At 42.4% G+C, this 16,358-nt stretch overlaps 1 protein-coding gene across 1 annotated transcript; it reads right to left on the bottom strand.

Moving 5' to 3' along the window:
- Positions 1 to 1,118: 1,118 nt before the first annotated feature.
- meis3 (myeloid ecotropic viral integration site 3) lies at positions 1,119 to 11,255 on the bottom strand. The gene is made up of 12 exons (XM_054600157.1): positions 11,244 to 11,255; positions 7,106 to 7,245; positions 6,560 to 6,734; positions 6,418 to 6,468; positions 6,280 to 6,330; positions 5,672 to 5,821; positions 5,429 to 5,537; positions 4,760 to 4,905; positions 4,067 to 4,143; positions 3,129 to 3,187; positions 2,932 to 3,015; positions 1,119 to 1,486 (listed from the first exon to the last, which is right to left on the bottom strand). Exons 1-12 carry the CDS (start codon positions 11,253 to 11,255, stop codon positions 1,287 to 1,289), a joined length of 1,254 nt encoding a protein of 417 aa, XP_054456132.1. The 3' UTR covers positions 1,119 to 1,286.
- Positions 11,256 to 16,358: the final 5,103 nt, after the last annotated feature.

Below are 16,358 nucleotides of genomic sequence, written 5' to 3'. Positions count from 1 at the left end.
CTTTAAACATTAAAAAGACTGTTTCTGCCGTCAGAAACTTAAAATCCATCCCCTCAGGCATCAGAGTAATAAACTTTACTCAGGTAGAATCAGACAACACACACAAACAGACAGCCAGTGACAAATCTTATACAAAAAAAAACATTTTTTAATACTTTAACTGTTTTTCCCATCATCATCATCATTCAGAAATGTTTCAGCAGTCCGAGCAGAGTGGAGAGGGAGCCGAATGTTTAGAGAGTCCTTTGGCTGCAGCTCCCCTCACACACCGCCGTGACACACACACACAAAATATGGACTAGAAATGCTTACAGAAAATTGTGTGTGTGTGTGTGTGTGTGTTTGTGTGGAAATGGCTTTCAGTGTAGTGTGTTGTGTGTTGTGTATGTTGTTGTGTGGTTGCATGTGTGTGTGTGTAGGAAAGATCCTAAGGTAACGGACACCTGTTGGCGTCTTAAGGAGGTCAGTGGTACGAGAGCGAGGCAGACTGGAAGTCATTCATAGTGTTTAGCTTCATGCTGAGGAAGAGCACTAATATTTAATCCGCCTGCAGTGGCACACATAAATATAAAAATAGAATAAGAAAGAAATCAGCTTTAAGTAAACTGTGTGTGTGTGTGTGTGTGTGTGTGTGTGTGTGTGTGTGTGTGTGTGTGTGTGTGTGTGTGTGTGTGTGTGTGTGTGAAGGTGTGTGTGTGTATGTGTGTTTCTTTGACAGTCAGCGTGTGCAGGAAGACAGGGAGAAGTGAAGAAAGGCTTGTTCACAGGATCGAGTCCCATCCAGTGACGTCCATGCGTCTTCCTGTGGTTCAGCAGGCATGATGGGAAGTGTAGTTTAAAGCAAGTGTCTCACCCACAGGACACAGTGGAGACATTTGGAGAGGAGGAAGCACTTCTACTCTGAGAGAGGTATGGCTTAAACCTGTGGGTCCAGACAGTGTGGGTGTGACAGTGTGTGTGTGTGTGTGTGTGTGTGTGTGTGTGTGTGTGTGTGTGTGTGTGTGTGTGTGTGTGTGTGTGTGTGTGTGTGTGTGTGTGTGTGTGTGTGTGTGTGTGTGTGTGTGTAACAGCTACATTGAGGTCAGTGTCTTTCAGTGGGGAATGTAAACTTTCTGGGCGGTGTGTCTTTTTTTTTGTTTTCTTTAAATAATGTTCAGTATGCGTCATTACACATACACAGACACACACGTACATATCTCATCGCACACACTCACACATGCACTCATACAGTAATTTGCCCTCATACACACACATACAAACACACTCCGACTCCTCCCCCACAATAACTAGTGTGCGTGTATGTCCAGTCCCTGGGCGAGGAGCGGCTCTGCGGGGTGTGCGTGTGGCGGCGGGTGGAGCAGCATGGCGGCGTGCGGGTGTGGGCCCGGGTAAGGGTGGAGGGAGGGACCGGGGTGAGGCGGGTAACCCGGTTGGGAGAGCAGAGCGCCGGGGTAGTCGCCCTGCAGAGAAGACATCCCCTGGAGACCTGGAGGATAGACACAGAGAGAGGAAAAGGTTACAATTTGAGTTTAACGTGGGATATTTCTTTAACACATTTGGCTACATTGAAATTTATTTACAACGTACAGTATTTAAAATACTAAATCCTGTTACTTTAACCCCATAACATACGGTTTTCTGCCTTTGTTTCTCTCTAAGTAGCTTTCACTTTGTGGTAATCATCTTATTCCACATTCACATAATGACATAGTAACACATTCATATTATGTATCAGCTCATTCCAGGTCGTATCATGTTAAACATTTAATATTCAAACGGATGTATTTGGTATTTTTCAAAACTTTCAGATCTCTACACAATTTCAAAATAAAGTCCAGTGGGGTTTGAACAATGTTTGGCTGCAAAACAGAGTTTTTGTAATTACTGACCCACATGTACATTGTTAAGGGCTTTTTAACAGCAGCAAAAATATTAAAATCCTTAGACTAGATTCATTTATCGTCCAGTGTTTTCAATAACTAAAACACTTGTCCGTCAATATATGTTCCAGTCATTTGTTGTGATTTTTGTCCAAACCTTTTTGTTCACATTTAAAGCACAGATTGATCTTTTAAAGGGTTCAGTCCACAACTTTCCACACAGCGCTGCCTCCTCCAGAATCAGGACTTAAATATTATTATAAAATCAGTCGTAATTATGTTCAAATTACAACAAACAGTCGTGGGAGGCTGCGTAGGAGTTTGGACAGAAACCACTGATAACACATCACTAAATAGTACTCAAATAGTCACCCATTAATTCTGCCTATAAATATTTATGTTCTTAGTTTTTATTGAAAAGGCTTGACAGAGAGTATAAACATTTACGTCTAATATTAGATTACTCCCTTCAACTCTGTCTACTCAAGGCCGTATTCATTGATGTGCTCTGGTGATACGCTCTTTACTTCCTTAAGTGGACTTAAAGTTTAGGATGGTGATATTCTTTATTTTTCTTATTGTCAGCAGAACCTATGAGACCAAAGACCAAAACTAGCAGTGTTCTCGTCTCCAGACCATTTGTTCCTACTGCTGAGGTACATCTTTGAAAAATAAATAGATAGTTTCATATTTAAATAAAAGTTCAGTATATTCCAGAAACAGCTGGGCACTGTAGTTTTTTGGAAGGAAGAACAGGAAGAAACGCTGTAACTGTTTGGGGCTATTTTCAGCGGCGGATTAATCCACATTTGGTGCTCTATTGATTATTTCCAGCAGCAGGACGGTGTCTGATGTGTTCTTATTTATGTGTATAATATAATAGGAGCTCAGGGCATAATATCCAGGTTTTTAATACACACTACCTGTTAGTAGCATACATTTATTTTGTTTTTCAGTGAATTTATCGACAGTAAAAGTATAGTACTCAGCCTAATCATGGAGTAGTATATTTTGCACTCTGCAGTCAGTTTTTCCCTACACACTACTGTACCTGCTCGGAGCCCGAGGTGGGCCTGTCCGTCGAGGCCGTAACCCCCGAGAGCTGCTCCCTCCGGGCTGTAAGGACCACCCTGACCTGTAAGACAACACACACACCGTCACACACCAATATACAACACACACACACTCGTATGTACACAGAGTTGTTTACTGAGCGACTGACCAGCTGACTGACTTATAAACACCGACCTGAGCGATTTGATTGGTCGATCATCGGCTGAACTATTCTCCTCCTGGCGTTGATGAACCTGCAGGAGGGAGAGAGACATAAAGAGAGAGTGAGCGAGGCGGACGAGGCCACACATAAATGAAGGAAAAAGAAAAAGGCTGACCGGGAGACTATTAACCTTTTCCATTTTACAACCACTTAACCCTTTCAGGGGGCAGAGTAAATCAACGTTAGGGCAGAGCAGGTATTGATCGCACTGTGATAATTGATTGATCTGCATTGAACAGGTCACTCTGTGTGTATGTGTGTGTGTGTGTGTTTGTGTGCTGCAGCAGGGGTGCAAATAAAAAACAAGTACCTTATCAAATTACAAAATCTATTATATAACATGTAACGCAGGCTTCATAATTCGGTTTCGTATGTGTTTCTGTGTCGATATCCGAGGTAACGAAATTGAACATTACGAAAGAAGAAAAATTGATCAGCTACATGGAAAATGTGCTGTGTATGTGTGTGTTTTTGCCAGTGCAGATGAATGTGAGCCTGGGGAGCGAATGAGGGCAGTAAACCATCTGATTATTGGATATTGATTTGCTGTTCTGTTTTATGAACATAGGGCAAGTGGATTTTACTCTGCTGCAGCTTCAGAAAAAAAAATGCTTAGCAGGACATTTTCTTCCCCCGGTCACAAGTTTTTCTCTCATAAAGTAGATTCTCGTAAAAGCTCATTTAATTTATTTTCACTAAAAGGAGTTACTAAAGTGAAAAACGTGACTTGTAAAATATAGATACTGTTCATTTCTTCACCACACTACACCTCACTACACCGATACATTATTGATGTGGCAACATCCAGTTAAAATTGAAAGTTGACGCTTTACATTCCAACACGACAGTTTAACTGATTATTGATAAGCCCCGGGGCTAGAATTAGTGTATTGATTGGGAGTGCACTGACCAGTTGTTGACCTGTAAGATGGTCAGTCCTGTGTCCAGAGACAGCTGCTTCTTCTGCTCCTCGGATGGGTACGGGTGCTGGGAGAGGACACACAGAGCGAAGGTTACAATAAATCACAACATGCAAGACAAGTGAAGCTTTTTCATCAACAAGAGAATAATAACAAAGAGACAAAATGTTTGAATGTACAATAAAACAATGCATGTGAGAGAAATCTGACGACCTTCCATCCGAATTCACACAGTTTCCACCTCAGCGAGCCCTTAATCTCTCTCTGTATTTATCTCACACACACACATACTGTAATAATTGGAGTGAAGCAACATTTGACCTGCCTCATTTAGTAGCTAATTACCTCGCCAACAATTACCCACTCCCGTTTTCTATCGCCTCCACAGCTCTTCAGTAGCGAGCATATTCACATAATCACTTAATCCCTTGATTTTTTTCATTTCATTTAATTGACCTCCATTACACACTCGGTTCAGCTCTCTGTCTGTTCTTTTCACTGACGTTTTGCCTCACACTAAATCTTCTCTTTCAGTAATTAGTCTCTCGTGCAGCGCTGGACACAAGCTCTCTTTTGTTCATGACAGGCTCTGCAGGACGGTTTTAATTATGGTGCAAATTCAGTATTTCCACGTGTAATAGTTTATCTTTAAATGTGATAAGAACTTGAAAAACCTCTCTCACCGACAGGTGCTGGAAGAGCCACGCTCTCATGATGTTTGTGGCCACTTTGGGGAAGATGCCCCTCTTCTTGTTGTTCCTCCTGTCTCTGTCGGAGTCGTCGTCGTCTCCCGTGCTGGGGGAGGCTCCTCCTCCGTCCAGACCGTCGCCTGCAGGGATGAACACAATCATATCTCAGGGTACAAATGGTACAAGATCAGATTTATCAGCAGATGTGTTCTATTTTTATCTTTGTAATAACATTTGACCATTTTTTGAGTCAAAAAGTAAAGTCACTTTTCAGCATTTCTTGTAGAATGTATTTTATAATTCACCATGCAAGCTCACTCTAATAGTAAAACTAACTTTAACGTTTTCTTATGTGTAAACTGATCAAAAGGTTGCATTAAAATTAATTCCACTTTAATTAACTGCAATTATGATCAGTTATGCTGCAAAAAAAACTAAGAAATAACAACAATTTATATATAAGATGCATTTATATGGATATGGACTTAAGACTTAAGTGTTTTCCCTAATATTCAATACAGTGCAGTGTTTTCTCAGAAATAGTATTTTGTGTGTGTGTGTGTGTGTGTGTGTGTGTGTGTGTGTGTGTGTGTGTGTGTGTGTGTGTGTGTGTGTGTGTGTGTGTGTGTGTGTGTGTGTGTGTGTGTGTGTGTGTGTGTGTACCTATGTCGCTACAGTTGTCTGCTGTGCTGTGTGAAGGAAGGCCGCAGTTGCCCGGCGTTCCCAGGGGAGTAGTGGCACATTCATCCGGCTCCCGTAACCATGACGCATTCTGCAGGAAGAGAAGAGATGGAGGTTGGAGGCGGAGTAATGGGAAAGTGGAGAATGCAACACCTGGTCACCACAGGATGCAGCAGGACGGGTGAATGTTGGAGTCTCTCCTGCATGCTTGCTGATATGTCTCACCTGCTCCGACAGACTGGTGCAGGATCCAGTGAAGTCCTCCATGTCGGACTTGGAGCCGCCCTCCCGGTCATCCATGATGAGGTCCGTGGGCATTTTGCCCTTCAGACAGGTGATGTAGCGATGGCAGAAGTTATCGCACAGGTCGTGAACCTACGGAAACAGATTAACATCCATCAATGCATCACTTCTACCTAATCATCGGCCTAAAAAAAGTCATAGCAGTGCTGTGAGCACTGAACATTAAAGGGCAGGTTCACTTTTTTTTTCAAGTCTCTCTTAAAACAATAAACACATCCCCATATGTATATTGAAGCAGTCTTTACTTGCAGCAATCATTTATCATGTTTAAAAAGAACAATTTAAAACAAACTTCAAATAAAGATTTCCTGAAAACGATGAATGGTTTTGAAACTCTTCAACAAATGTGCAGATATAATAATTCACAACTGATTTAATTTACTTTAAGATGCGGAAAGGCAGTTGTTTATTGATTTATTGAGACACAGCATATCATTATAGTTCTGTTAAGCGATTGACATATGAGTCCTGGATGTCAGACCTTCACATAAGCATAAAATAAAATAAAAACAAGCTTCTCTCAAACCAACCTTCTCTAGCTCCAGTAAATGAAAGCGAAGAACCTGTATGGCCTGGATCATCTGTGGGGAGGAGATTATGGATTACTTAAAGCATTTCCCACAATGCACGCGTGGAAAAAAGCATATTCATATATTTTCATATCATACCAAGTTGTCGAGCTCTGGATTGGAAGAAAATATTGGCTTCTCGGATCGTATCTGCGACACAAAATAAACAAATGATTACAAATCTGGAAACAACCTTTTATCGACATCTGCCTTCCGATTGGCTCTCACGGCTGTCACTCACCTGCTTGGCAAACGCGGCGATGTCGTCGTTGAAGGATTCGGAAGAGCAGACGTCGCTGTGGTTGGTCATGCCCGGGAGGTGGGAGGTGGCTGAGAGGGAGGCGGGGTCTCGAGGGGAGCAGGTGGCGAGCTCGCACTTTTCAAACACTAAGGCCAGCAGTGGGAACAGTGGGTGACTGCACACACACACACACACAAACACACAAACACACACACACACACACACACAACACACACACACACACACACACACACACACACAGTTAACATACTTTACATAAACACAGTCACAGTGTACACACGATACATTCACAGAAGGTGTTACAAGAAACTTTATCGCTGAGTATTTATGAAGCAGACAGCTGTAAACACTTGTATTTTGATATTCAGAACACAAATATAGACTCTATGTTAATCTGCTAAAGGTGCAAATATAGTTCAAACAATGATGTCAGTAACAGGCTACATAAATCATTGTCTCCACCTCATCTCGCCTTTCAAACACACACACACACACACACACACACACACACACACGCTCGCTTACCCGTAGATCTGGTCTTTGTGGTGTTTTAGTGAGTCTGGGATGGTGGGTCCGTAGTGTGGGGGCGGATGAGACCTGACGTCGTCCCCGTACCCCCCCAACGACATGCCCTCCGACCCCGAGTAGTGCACCAGCTCTTCATACTGAAACATAATAAGAAGGAGAAGACAGAAAACATGAGACACACGTTCGACATCTGTGCCTGTCGGACTTCAAACCGCGGTGTGATTTTATGACTGAGTGTTTCATGTTTGTGTGTGTGTGTGTGTGTGTGTATTTGGGCTGCATCAAAAATTAATTTCATTACTGATTAATCAGACAAATATTTTCGTGATAAATCTTTTAGTCTTCAGCTCCAAAACCCCACGTTGACATATTTAATTTGCTTATTTTGTCTGACACACCTTCAAAAACCTAAAAATACTAATTTTCTATCATAGAAAACTAAGAAAATACGCAAATTTTGGGCATTTTTCCTTTTTTTTTAAAAAATGCCTTAAATGATTATTAAATTTGTGTCTAGTTAATTTTAGTTAGTCCATTCATTGATCTGGAATTGTTTCAGCTTGTACACACTGCATGCATTTGTGTCACACATCAGTTGTAGTAACAGTAGAGTTGTAATGGGAAAACACTTCAATCATTTCAAGCAAAACCAACACAGATATGAACAATTATCATAAGTCTAATGTTTACATGGGTGTACTGTAGCTCTATACTACTTCCTGAATGTGTGTTTGTCTGTGTACATTGATAGATGCCACTGCAGTTTTGTGTACTGTACACACTACTGTGTGTGCTTAAATATCTGCAGTCCCTCGTAATACAGATAGTCTGGGGGCATGTCTGCTGAGACTAGTGTCCAGGAAACATTTCTCACAAAGCAGAGGACACAGATCAACCAGATATATAATAAGATTTCCTTCTTTACTCCATCAAATCCACCGTCAAACACATTATTCCAACTTTGGCCGACAATGTAAAGGGAAAAGTTTTGGGCCCTGTGATATCTGGCTGAAATTGTTTGTGCTTTGTTTTTTCTTAGGTATTTGGAAGTCTGGTGTTTTAGTGCTTAGAAGACGAGCGATGGAGGAGACGAGAAGTGAAGGGGGGGGGATGAGATCTACGGAGAAAAGCGGTGCGTCTGTATCTGCTAATATCGTCTCCTCCCTCCTCGACTCTGACAAGACTGGAGCCGTGCTGAGACGTCGCTCGCAACCCGCTGTGGCAGCCTCACTGGGGGCCCCGCACACACACACACACACACACACACACACACACACACACACACACACACACACACACACACACACACACACACACACACACACACACACACACACTCTAAGACAGTGAGTCAAACACACATATGGCACACACACATACACAAATTCAGAGATACAGCATCCCCTACACATTGCATCATGAATATACATGTCTCACTCCCTGGTTTACCCCCCTCCTCTCTCTCTCTCTCTCTCTCTCTCTTTCTCTTTCTCTTTCTCTGTGTTACGGAGCTAATTTGTGCTTCGCTGCAGCTCCGTGTCTCTGAGGCGACGCTGCTCAGGTCAGCAGATCTGCTTCTGTTCTCTTTCTGCTGGATTAAAGGGCCGCGGTCCCACAGGGCCACTGGGATCACACAGACAGACAGCACCTGCTGGGTGACCTGGACACCTCTCACTTGTGTGTGGTACTTTAACCAAGCTATAAAAGTTATTATGTGCTTAGTTATTCTGTGGATACTATTCCCCAAAGAGGCTACGACAAGAGGCTGTGATTTACTGCAGAGTGTGTAACTGCAGATAAAAGCAGGGAGAGGGGCTCTTTTATTTTTGTTCTTTCAGAATCTGCAGTAATTAAATCTATATTTATATTTTTTAAATACTTCCAAACACTGTCAGAACTCAAAATGGCTCACAGACAGGATTTTTGTCCAAAAGTGTCCAAATAAATGAGACAATTTTGGACACAAATCTTGGTGTCACTAACAACGTAATGGTGAGACAGTGAACCCCAACAAGAACAATTATTCTCACATATTCTCTCCATGTTGACCTCTAGGAATCAAATAAAAGGGAAATTAAATCACTCCTCTTCATGTGCATGCACTGTCCTCCTGCAGACCCCTTTGCATGACCCCTGGAGGTCTCCGGACCACACTTTTGGGAACTTCTGTCCTAAATGGCTTATCAAATTGTTGTATTCCAGAGTCCCATATGGCCACCGGGATCACTGGAAGCACCTGCTCTGAGGCCCTGACCTTCTAGTTTTTATGGAGGCTGGTCTATTAACACAATCACCGCTATCGGATTGCGCGTCTCCCTTTACGGCTCCTATCGGGTTTCTGTGCGTCAAGCGGATCAAAGCCACGACTAGAGATGACAAATTCCGGGAATTTTCTCTTTTTTCTTTAAAAATAAAAAAAGTCACGGAGCTGATAAACAGGCTTCAGGCTGCAGGACAATAAGTTTGAATTGTTTATTTCAAGAGACACAGAAAAGTTGTTGCAGGCCAAGAAGGCGTCTTTAACTCCATTTACTGGATTTAAATCAGACTGGAACATTATATTCTGTCAAATGAAAAGTAAAAGATGAAGACGGAGTTTGGTGCAGAATACAGACGCTCTTTAAAGTCTAACTGGATGAATAAACCTTTACAGTCTATATAACTTTGTTAACACCTACGTTTTATTTTATAATAACGTTTTATAAAACTTTTCTACATTAAAAAGAGTCCTGTAAAAAAAAAAGCAATCCATGTCCAACTCGTTCGTTTTCTCAGTGCACCAATTCAGGAAAACAGAAGTTAAATGTGAATAAGTGACTTTAAAAAACAAGACTAAGAGCAACATAAACTCTGAACTAACTAACGAAACTACCCGTAAACTAATTTGAATACAACGGATATAAAAAGTAACCATGCATTTGTTGAATAGGTCTATATTTGTGACACATTTTGTTTTAAATGAATGATTCCTGTATTTAAAGCAAATGAAACAAAACAAATTCAAACTAGTCCTGCCTACACGGTGCCATAGAAAACACAACTTTTTTTTAACTCTCTGCAAACATGTTTCCAAACTCTCCTCAGACCAATCTCCACTCCTTTTTCTTACAATTTTATCCTTCTAGCCTTTTTTAAAAACATACATATTACTGTATAAAATAGAACAATACAATATAAAGTTAATCCATGCGTTTCTTTTTAACATTCAGTTAAATGTACTTTACTGGGTCATTTGTGCAGCCAGTAAAGTACATTTATATTACAAGTAACAGCAGAAAGCTACTTTTTTCTTAATTTGAATTTTGTTGTAAAGCTGCTGGTAGAGTTGGTCATCTGTGTGTGTGTGTGTGTGTGTGTGTGTTTGATATACAGTACGTGTGTGTGCTGTACAGTATGTTTGTGTGTTAATGGACCTTTCCTCTCCTCCCTGCTCTGTTTTCATACAGCAGTGATTTTCTATCTCTAATTGCTCTCCTCCACTCAGCCACTGTCTGTCTGTTTCTCCACCAACACCATGCATCTAAATCTCTATAGCCAAAAAAACAAAAACCCTCACCTACTTACCAAGCTGCAGAGCTGCATCTCCTTTCCTCTGCATGACCTGCACCACTCTAACCCTTAATGTGCCATTATAACGCCTGACTGACATTGCACAATAAAATTATTTTTAAAGGAGGAGGATGAGATATTAGATCCAAATCAACAGTTTCCTCTTGAGATTGCTGATCTACATAACAACTCACACAGAACCTCTATTTCAGTGCATTCCCCCTCACGAATGAAGGATTGTGACTGTTTAAACTTATTTCTCTGCAGCACTATAAAAGCTCCTGCAAAATAGACATTTGACGAATATTTCTAAATAGTTTTTACTTTACAGACATGCTTTATTGTTGTTTTCCAACCAAACATGAAGTCCATGCTAACAGCTTTCAGTCCACTAGTCTGTTTCCAGTGGGCCTTGTGTTTTGGCTGCTACACCCGACCAGCAGTGCAACGAGGACTCCCAACCATATGCTCCCACTAATATGCTTTCTTCTAATTACCTCTTCTCCATGTCAGATATTAAAGCTGGTACCCCATCAGGCTCTGGTGTAAACCACTCTCATATTTAAGGAAAGCAAAGCAGACCTACCCTCTTCTCCATGCGACTCGACAGCCAGTCCTACACCGGAGATGGTGATGCGCTGCTCGGTTAGTCCAGCGAGCTTTGCTCCCTTCTTCTGTCCCTGGGAATAAAAGTAAAAAACATTTTTTTTTTATTATTATTATTATTATTATTTTAATTAATAACACTAAGATTGTAAAACATAATCAACAACATGCAAAACCACCCTATAGGGAATCAACAACAACATGAGGCTGTGGGTAGAAAAACAGTAAAGACCTGCTTCGTGTGTGTGTGTGTGTGTGTGTGTGTGTGTGTGTGTGTGTGTGTGTGTGTTTACTCCCAGCCAATCGCGTTTTAAATTACAACATTATGATGTGACTGCAGAGATTTTATGGACCTTAATATCCTTGTATATGCAATTGGTCGATGTGGGCTTTAATGCTTTATTATACACTCAGCGCCAATAAAGCCCTATAATAAAGCTCGGGCTGGCTGACGGTGCTGAGCATGGCTGATACTCCAGTAGATGGTGTAAAATGTCCCACCGAGACGTTGGATATCCAGTCCTGGCTCGGGCCGTGTCCGGTGTAGTCCACAACCCCCTTTAGGTGGAGAATAAAAAAGCCTTTCCTCCGCCTGGTGCGCCTCTCTCCGTCGGGGAGGAGGATGCTCGGTGCGTCCCTTTCCTCTGGTTTTCTGGCTCCTTGTGCTCGCTGCAAAATGTCTCACGGCTGGGGAGTGAGAGGTGGTGTTTGCTTGTGTCTCTGGAGGAGGAGAGGAGGAGAAGAAGAAGAAGCAGGAGAAGGAGGAGGAGGAGTGATGGGTGATGGTGGTGGTGGTGGGGAGGTTTCGGAGGGTCAAAACGCGACGGGGTCTCTTGGCCCACCCTCCATCCCTCCTCCTCCTCCTCCTCCTCCTCCTCCCCCTTCCTCCTTTACTCCTCCTCCTCCTTATCACACACACAAACGCCAGAGAAAAAGAAAAAGAAGAAGAAGACCCCCTCTATCGTTTTATCTCAGCTCTCCTCCGAGCTGATATCACTCCTCCATCACCCCTCCATCACCCCTCCATCACCCTCTCTCTCTCTCTCTCTCTATCCCGGCTGCAGCTGCGCTATAATCTCGGGATAACTCGGGAGAATAATCGTGCTAATTCTCATTCTAGCATGTTAACCAGCCTATTAAACTCCGAACAGCCAATTAAGGTGATAAGAAAAGGCACAATGTCAGATGTTTAATCCCTCACACACATTTTATGTCTATTTCTACATATCTATTTATTTCTTATATAATATGCCAGTTAATTCGCCTCAAAATCAAATATAATTGCAAATGCATTAACAAAAATATGCACTTTTAAAGTCGAAAAAAAAGAAAAAAGCCCACTCATCCATCTATGTGTTGTTTTACCTGCAGGATAATGCATTTTAGGGGCTATTGCGTTAAACAAATGAGTTTTAATTAAGTAAAATAAGTCATAAATAAGTTTAAAGCGTGCTTGGATGACAAACAATTTACTATCTGATAATAGCTTTCAAAGTGTTTTATTGTTTCTTGTCAATCAGTTGTAGCTCAGCCTTTTGACAGAGCCCAGATGTCACCCTTTGGCCCTCTTTTTTTTTTTTTTGTTGATTGGGAGAAGTGAGAAAACAAAGTGAGAAAGTTTCATTTTAACCAAAGAGAGGAAAAAAAAACCCCATTCACATGTTGGTGGAAAAGCTTAAACCTCCAAGTCTTGTGTTGTAAATGTCACCTAAGTAACATAATAATTATTCAAAACGCTCCCCTTTCCCCGGTCCTGCTGAGAGGAGCCAACAGGCGGCTGCACTTCAATCAGCAGCGGCTCGGTGGGGCTCAGCAGGCCGGGGCAGGCGTCTCCGTGGGCGGCATGGAGTTTGACCGTGGGGCGGCCTGTGAGGGGCCTGTGAGGGGCCTGTGAGGGGCCTGGACCGTCCGTACAGCCGGGGGGGTCTTTTAACTCTGCAGGGGGTGCTGGTTTCCTGCAGAGGTGATCACAGCTCTCAGTAATACAGCCGTGAAGCAGCTTCAATGGGCTGGAAAAGAGCATCCAAGGCTTGTTTTCTGTTCCTTAACAGGCTGGATGAGAGGGATTAACACTGAAGTGTGCATCAGATGAAGCATTCATGTTGCAGGGGTTTTTAGATTTCCTCATTTCTCTTCATGCATAGACCTTTTAGAATTCACAAATTAAAGGCTGCTTAAATGCTAGTGAGATTGACTTCTTTCAGAGTTTGTCTTCAGGCGGACCATAAATCTTTGATCTCTGTAACATTTATCTAACAGACTATTATCTTAACATGCAGATTAGGCTCATTTACATCACAACACACTAAAGGGATCTGTCAGTTTCATCACATCTCCTTGTGTCCGTGGGACAACACCATACTTTTCTGCACTGCATATGTTAATGACAACTTATTTTAACACCACATATGTTGTTAAACATGTGCTGAGAGGTAACACAACCGTCCCAAAGAAGACACAAAGATTTGGGTGAGATCCCAACAAGATTTAATGCATATATTACCATCATATTCAAAACACTATGTTGGACTTTAAATAAGAGATATAAGGTGAAATAAGTTAACGTGTAAATCATTTAAACAACCTCACAGGAGGAATTCGTAAAACAAATAATTTAAATAATTTGTGTCTTGTTTTATTCAAACTTTAATAATCTGTTTGGAGTCTTCTTTTATCAGTTCAAAACGCATGCAGCATTGTTTCATCAGTTTGAAAGTTTTGCTTTTCGTCTGTTGTGTGATTAATGTTATGACTACTTTTCTACACACAGCGCTGTCGTCCCGCTTCCCAAAGAAGTTCTTGGAGTTCAGTTTGTTCAGAAGACATCAGAGAGTCTCTGGGGTCAAACGTAAGTAGCATCACCGATACATACACACAAAACAAGTACATTTATTTTTGGCAAACACATGGAATATGGATAATACATAAATAAAATATCGTTTAAGCTCATTTTTGTTTGTCACATTCAACAAATTGTGCAAATCCAGTTTGTTGAAAGGCAAAGGTTATCCCTTCAATACTTTTCCATACACCGAAGTGAGAAAAAAGGAACAGGAACCAGAAAACCTTGGTTGATTTGGCAATTATTATTATTATTAATAGTTTTACACATACAGGGACCCCAAACATACACAAACTTTTAATTATCTGCTTGACCATGAAATAGATTTCCTTTTGATGTCTTTGGAAGATTTTCTTATCGCCATCCTAACATGATTATTGAAAATTTCCCACCTAATTATCTAAAATCTGCAAGTTTGAACATCATGTCTTATGTTTTCTGCAGCAAATCACTTGCATTGAATTGACAAAATGCATGTGATGAGCTATAAGTTCCAGGTTGATTCAGGTTTACTAGATTTCCTCCTGTTGTGGAGCTCTCCTGTATGAAACAGGCTCCTTTCCTGCACCACACAGTTGAATATCAGTGAGGAACAATCATTCTGCATGTCAAAGCTGCTGCAGTTATTTGTCACTCCCTGCCGAGGCTCAAGCGCTCGCTCCTCTGCACCCACCGAGGGCCTGTTGAGCTTGTGCGCACGGACTAGCAATGCGAGTGTGTTCACGACAGCGGTGTGTGTTTGTGTGTCAGCTGCTTTGTGTGCTTGCTTACTTGCTTGTTTGCTTGCCTGCTGTAGGGTCAGTGTCAAGGTGCTCCTATTCATAGTTTTGGCCTCACTGCAGGCGATGCCCTGGGCTGTTTAACAGGGAACAACAAGCAGAGTGTGTGTGCATAACTGTGGATGTGTACCTGCAAGACTGCATGTGTTTTTCTATCTCCCTGTGTGAGATTTGAAATGGAATTCACCTTTTTAATATCATAAAGTTCTGACCAGATTTCAAACAAAAGATGGCAGACTTTACGCTTTTACAAACTGCTCTTGTCACCCTGTTGTTTTTTGCCCAACGTGATGGTGTTTGGTGCAAAATGGTTCACATTGAAATGCATCATCTGCAAGGTGAAAAACAGCAACCCCATTACAAACTGCTGCTGCCTTCACCTCGCTTAAAAAGCCTAGTTTAATTCCACCAGAGAGAGAGAGAGATGGAGGGAGGTAGAAGGCCACCCAGCCTTGTTGACTCCAGTGACTCCGCCATTAAAAAAATATGGCTGCCGTGACCTCTGGAACAACCGGCCCGATACATCAGACGGCTGCACGAGAGAGAGAGAGAGAGAGAGAGAGGGAGAGAGAGGAAGGCAAGTGATGGAGGGAGGTAAAGGGAGTGAGGAAACAGAGAGGGGTAAAAGTGAGGGTTGGTCGAGGGGGTGCAGAGTGCATTTTTATGAGCCTGTGCCTCTCCAGTTTCTGGGTCGTCTGGCCGCATAGACATAAATTTTCTCCCCCCCCCCCCCCTCCCACCCTTCCTCCCATACATCTCTCCTGCTTTCTTATGGCACGCTCGCCAAGCTTTGTTTGCAAACTTTTCCCTCCAGTTTCTCCCACTTCCTCTTCCTCATTCCTCTTCCTTTACTCACCTGTTTGGCCTCTACCCCTTTCTGCCGTCCCGTCTCCATCTCTTTTTGTTTATAGTAAGCCAGCACTACCTTTTCTCCCTTCTGTTATTTTCTTCCTCTCCTTCTCCTTCCCTCCCCCCCCCCTTATAGATGGAGATTAACTGGGGAGCGCAGCGCCATCCGTCCTCCTGACTGTTTGTTGTTAAGGAGATGGATGGAGGCTCCCTCTGCCAGCCCCACGCAGCCGCAATTACACCAGCCGCCATGATGGATGGAGGGGAGGGAAAGGGGTGGCGTTGGGGAGAGGGGGGTAGGCAGCGAGGGAGATACAGAGAGGGGCATCTATCACGCCCCTTAATCTACCTGTCACTGCTAGGGCTTGGGTGGAGATGGGGGGGGGAGGGGGGAGGAGGAGGAGAGTCTGCCTCATCCTGGTCAAAGGTTTAATTATTTTCTTTTCTCTGAATTTGTATCTTTAGCTTTCTGGAGAAATAGGCCTCCGAGTACTGGACTCATTAAATGTCCTGATCACTTCAATTGATTTCCAGCTGCTTATTGGATTCTGTTGAAATTACTGTGTTTGTTAGTGTGTGTGTGTGTGTGTGTGTGTGTGTGTGTGTGTGTGCGTGTGCGTGTGTG

This window comes from Anoplopoma fimbria, chromosome 1 (assembly GCF_027596085.1).
Source record: "Anoplopoma fimbria isolate UVic2021 breed Golden Eagle Sablefish chromosome 1, Afim_UVic_2022, whole genome shotgun sequence".
NCBI lineage: Eukaryota > Metazoa > Chordata > Actinopteri > Perciformes > Anoplopomatidae > Anoplopoma > Anoplopoma fimbria.
The sequence above is the reverse complement of the archived record's forward strand: the minus strand, read 5'-3'. Positions and strand labels throughout refer to the sequence as shown.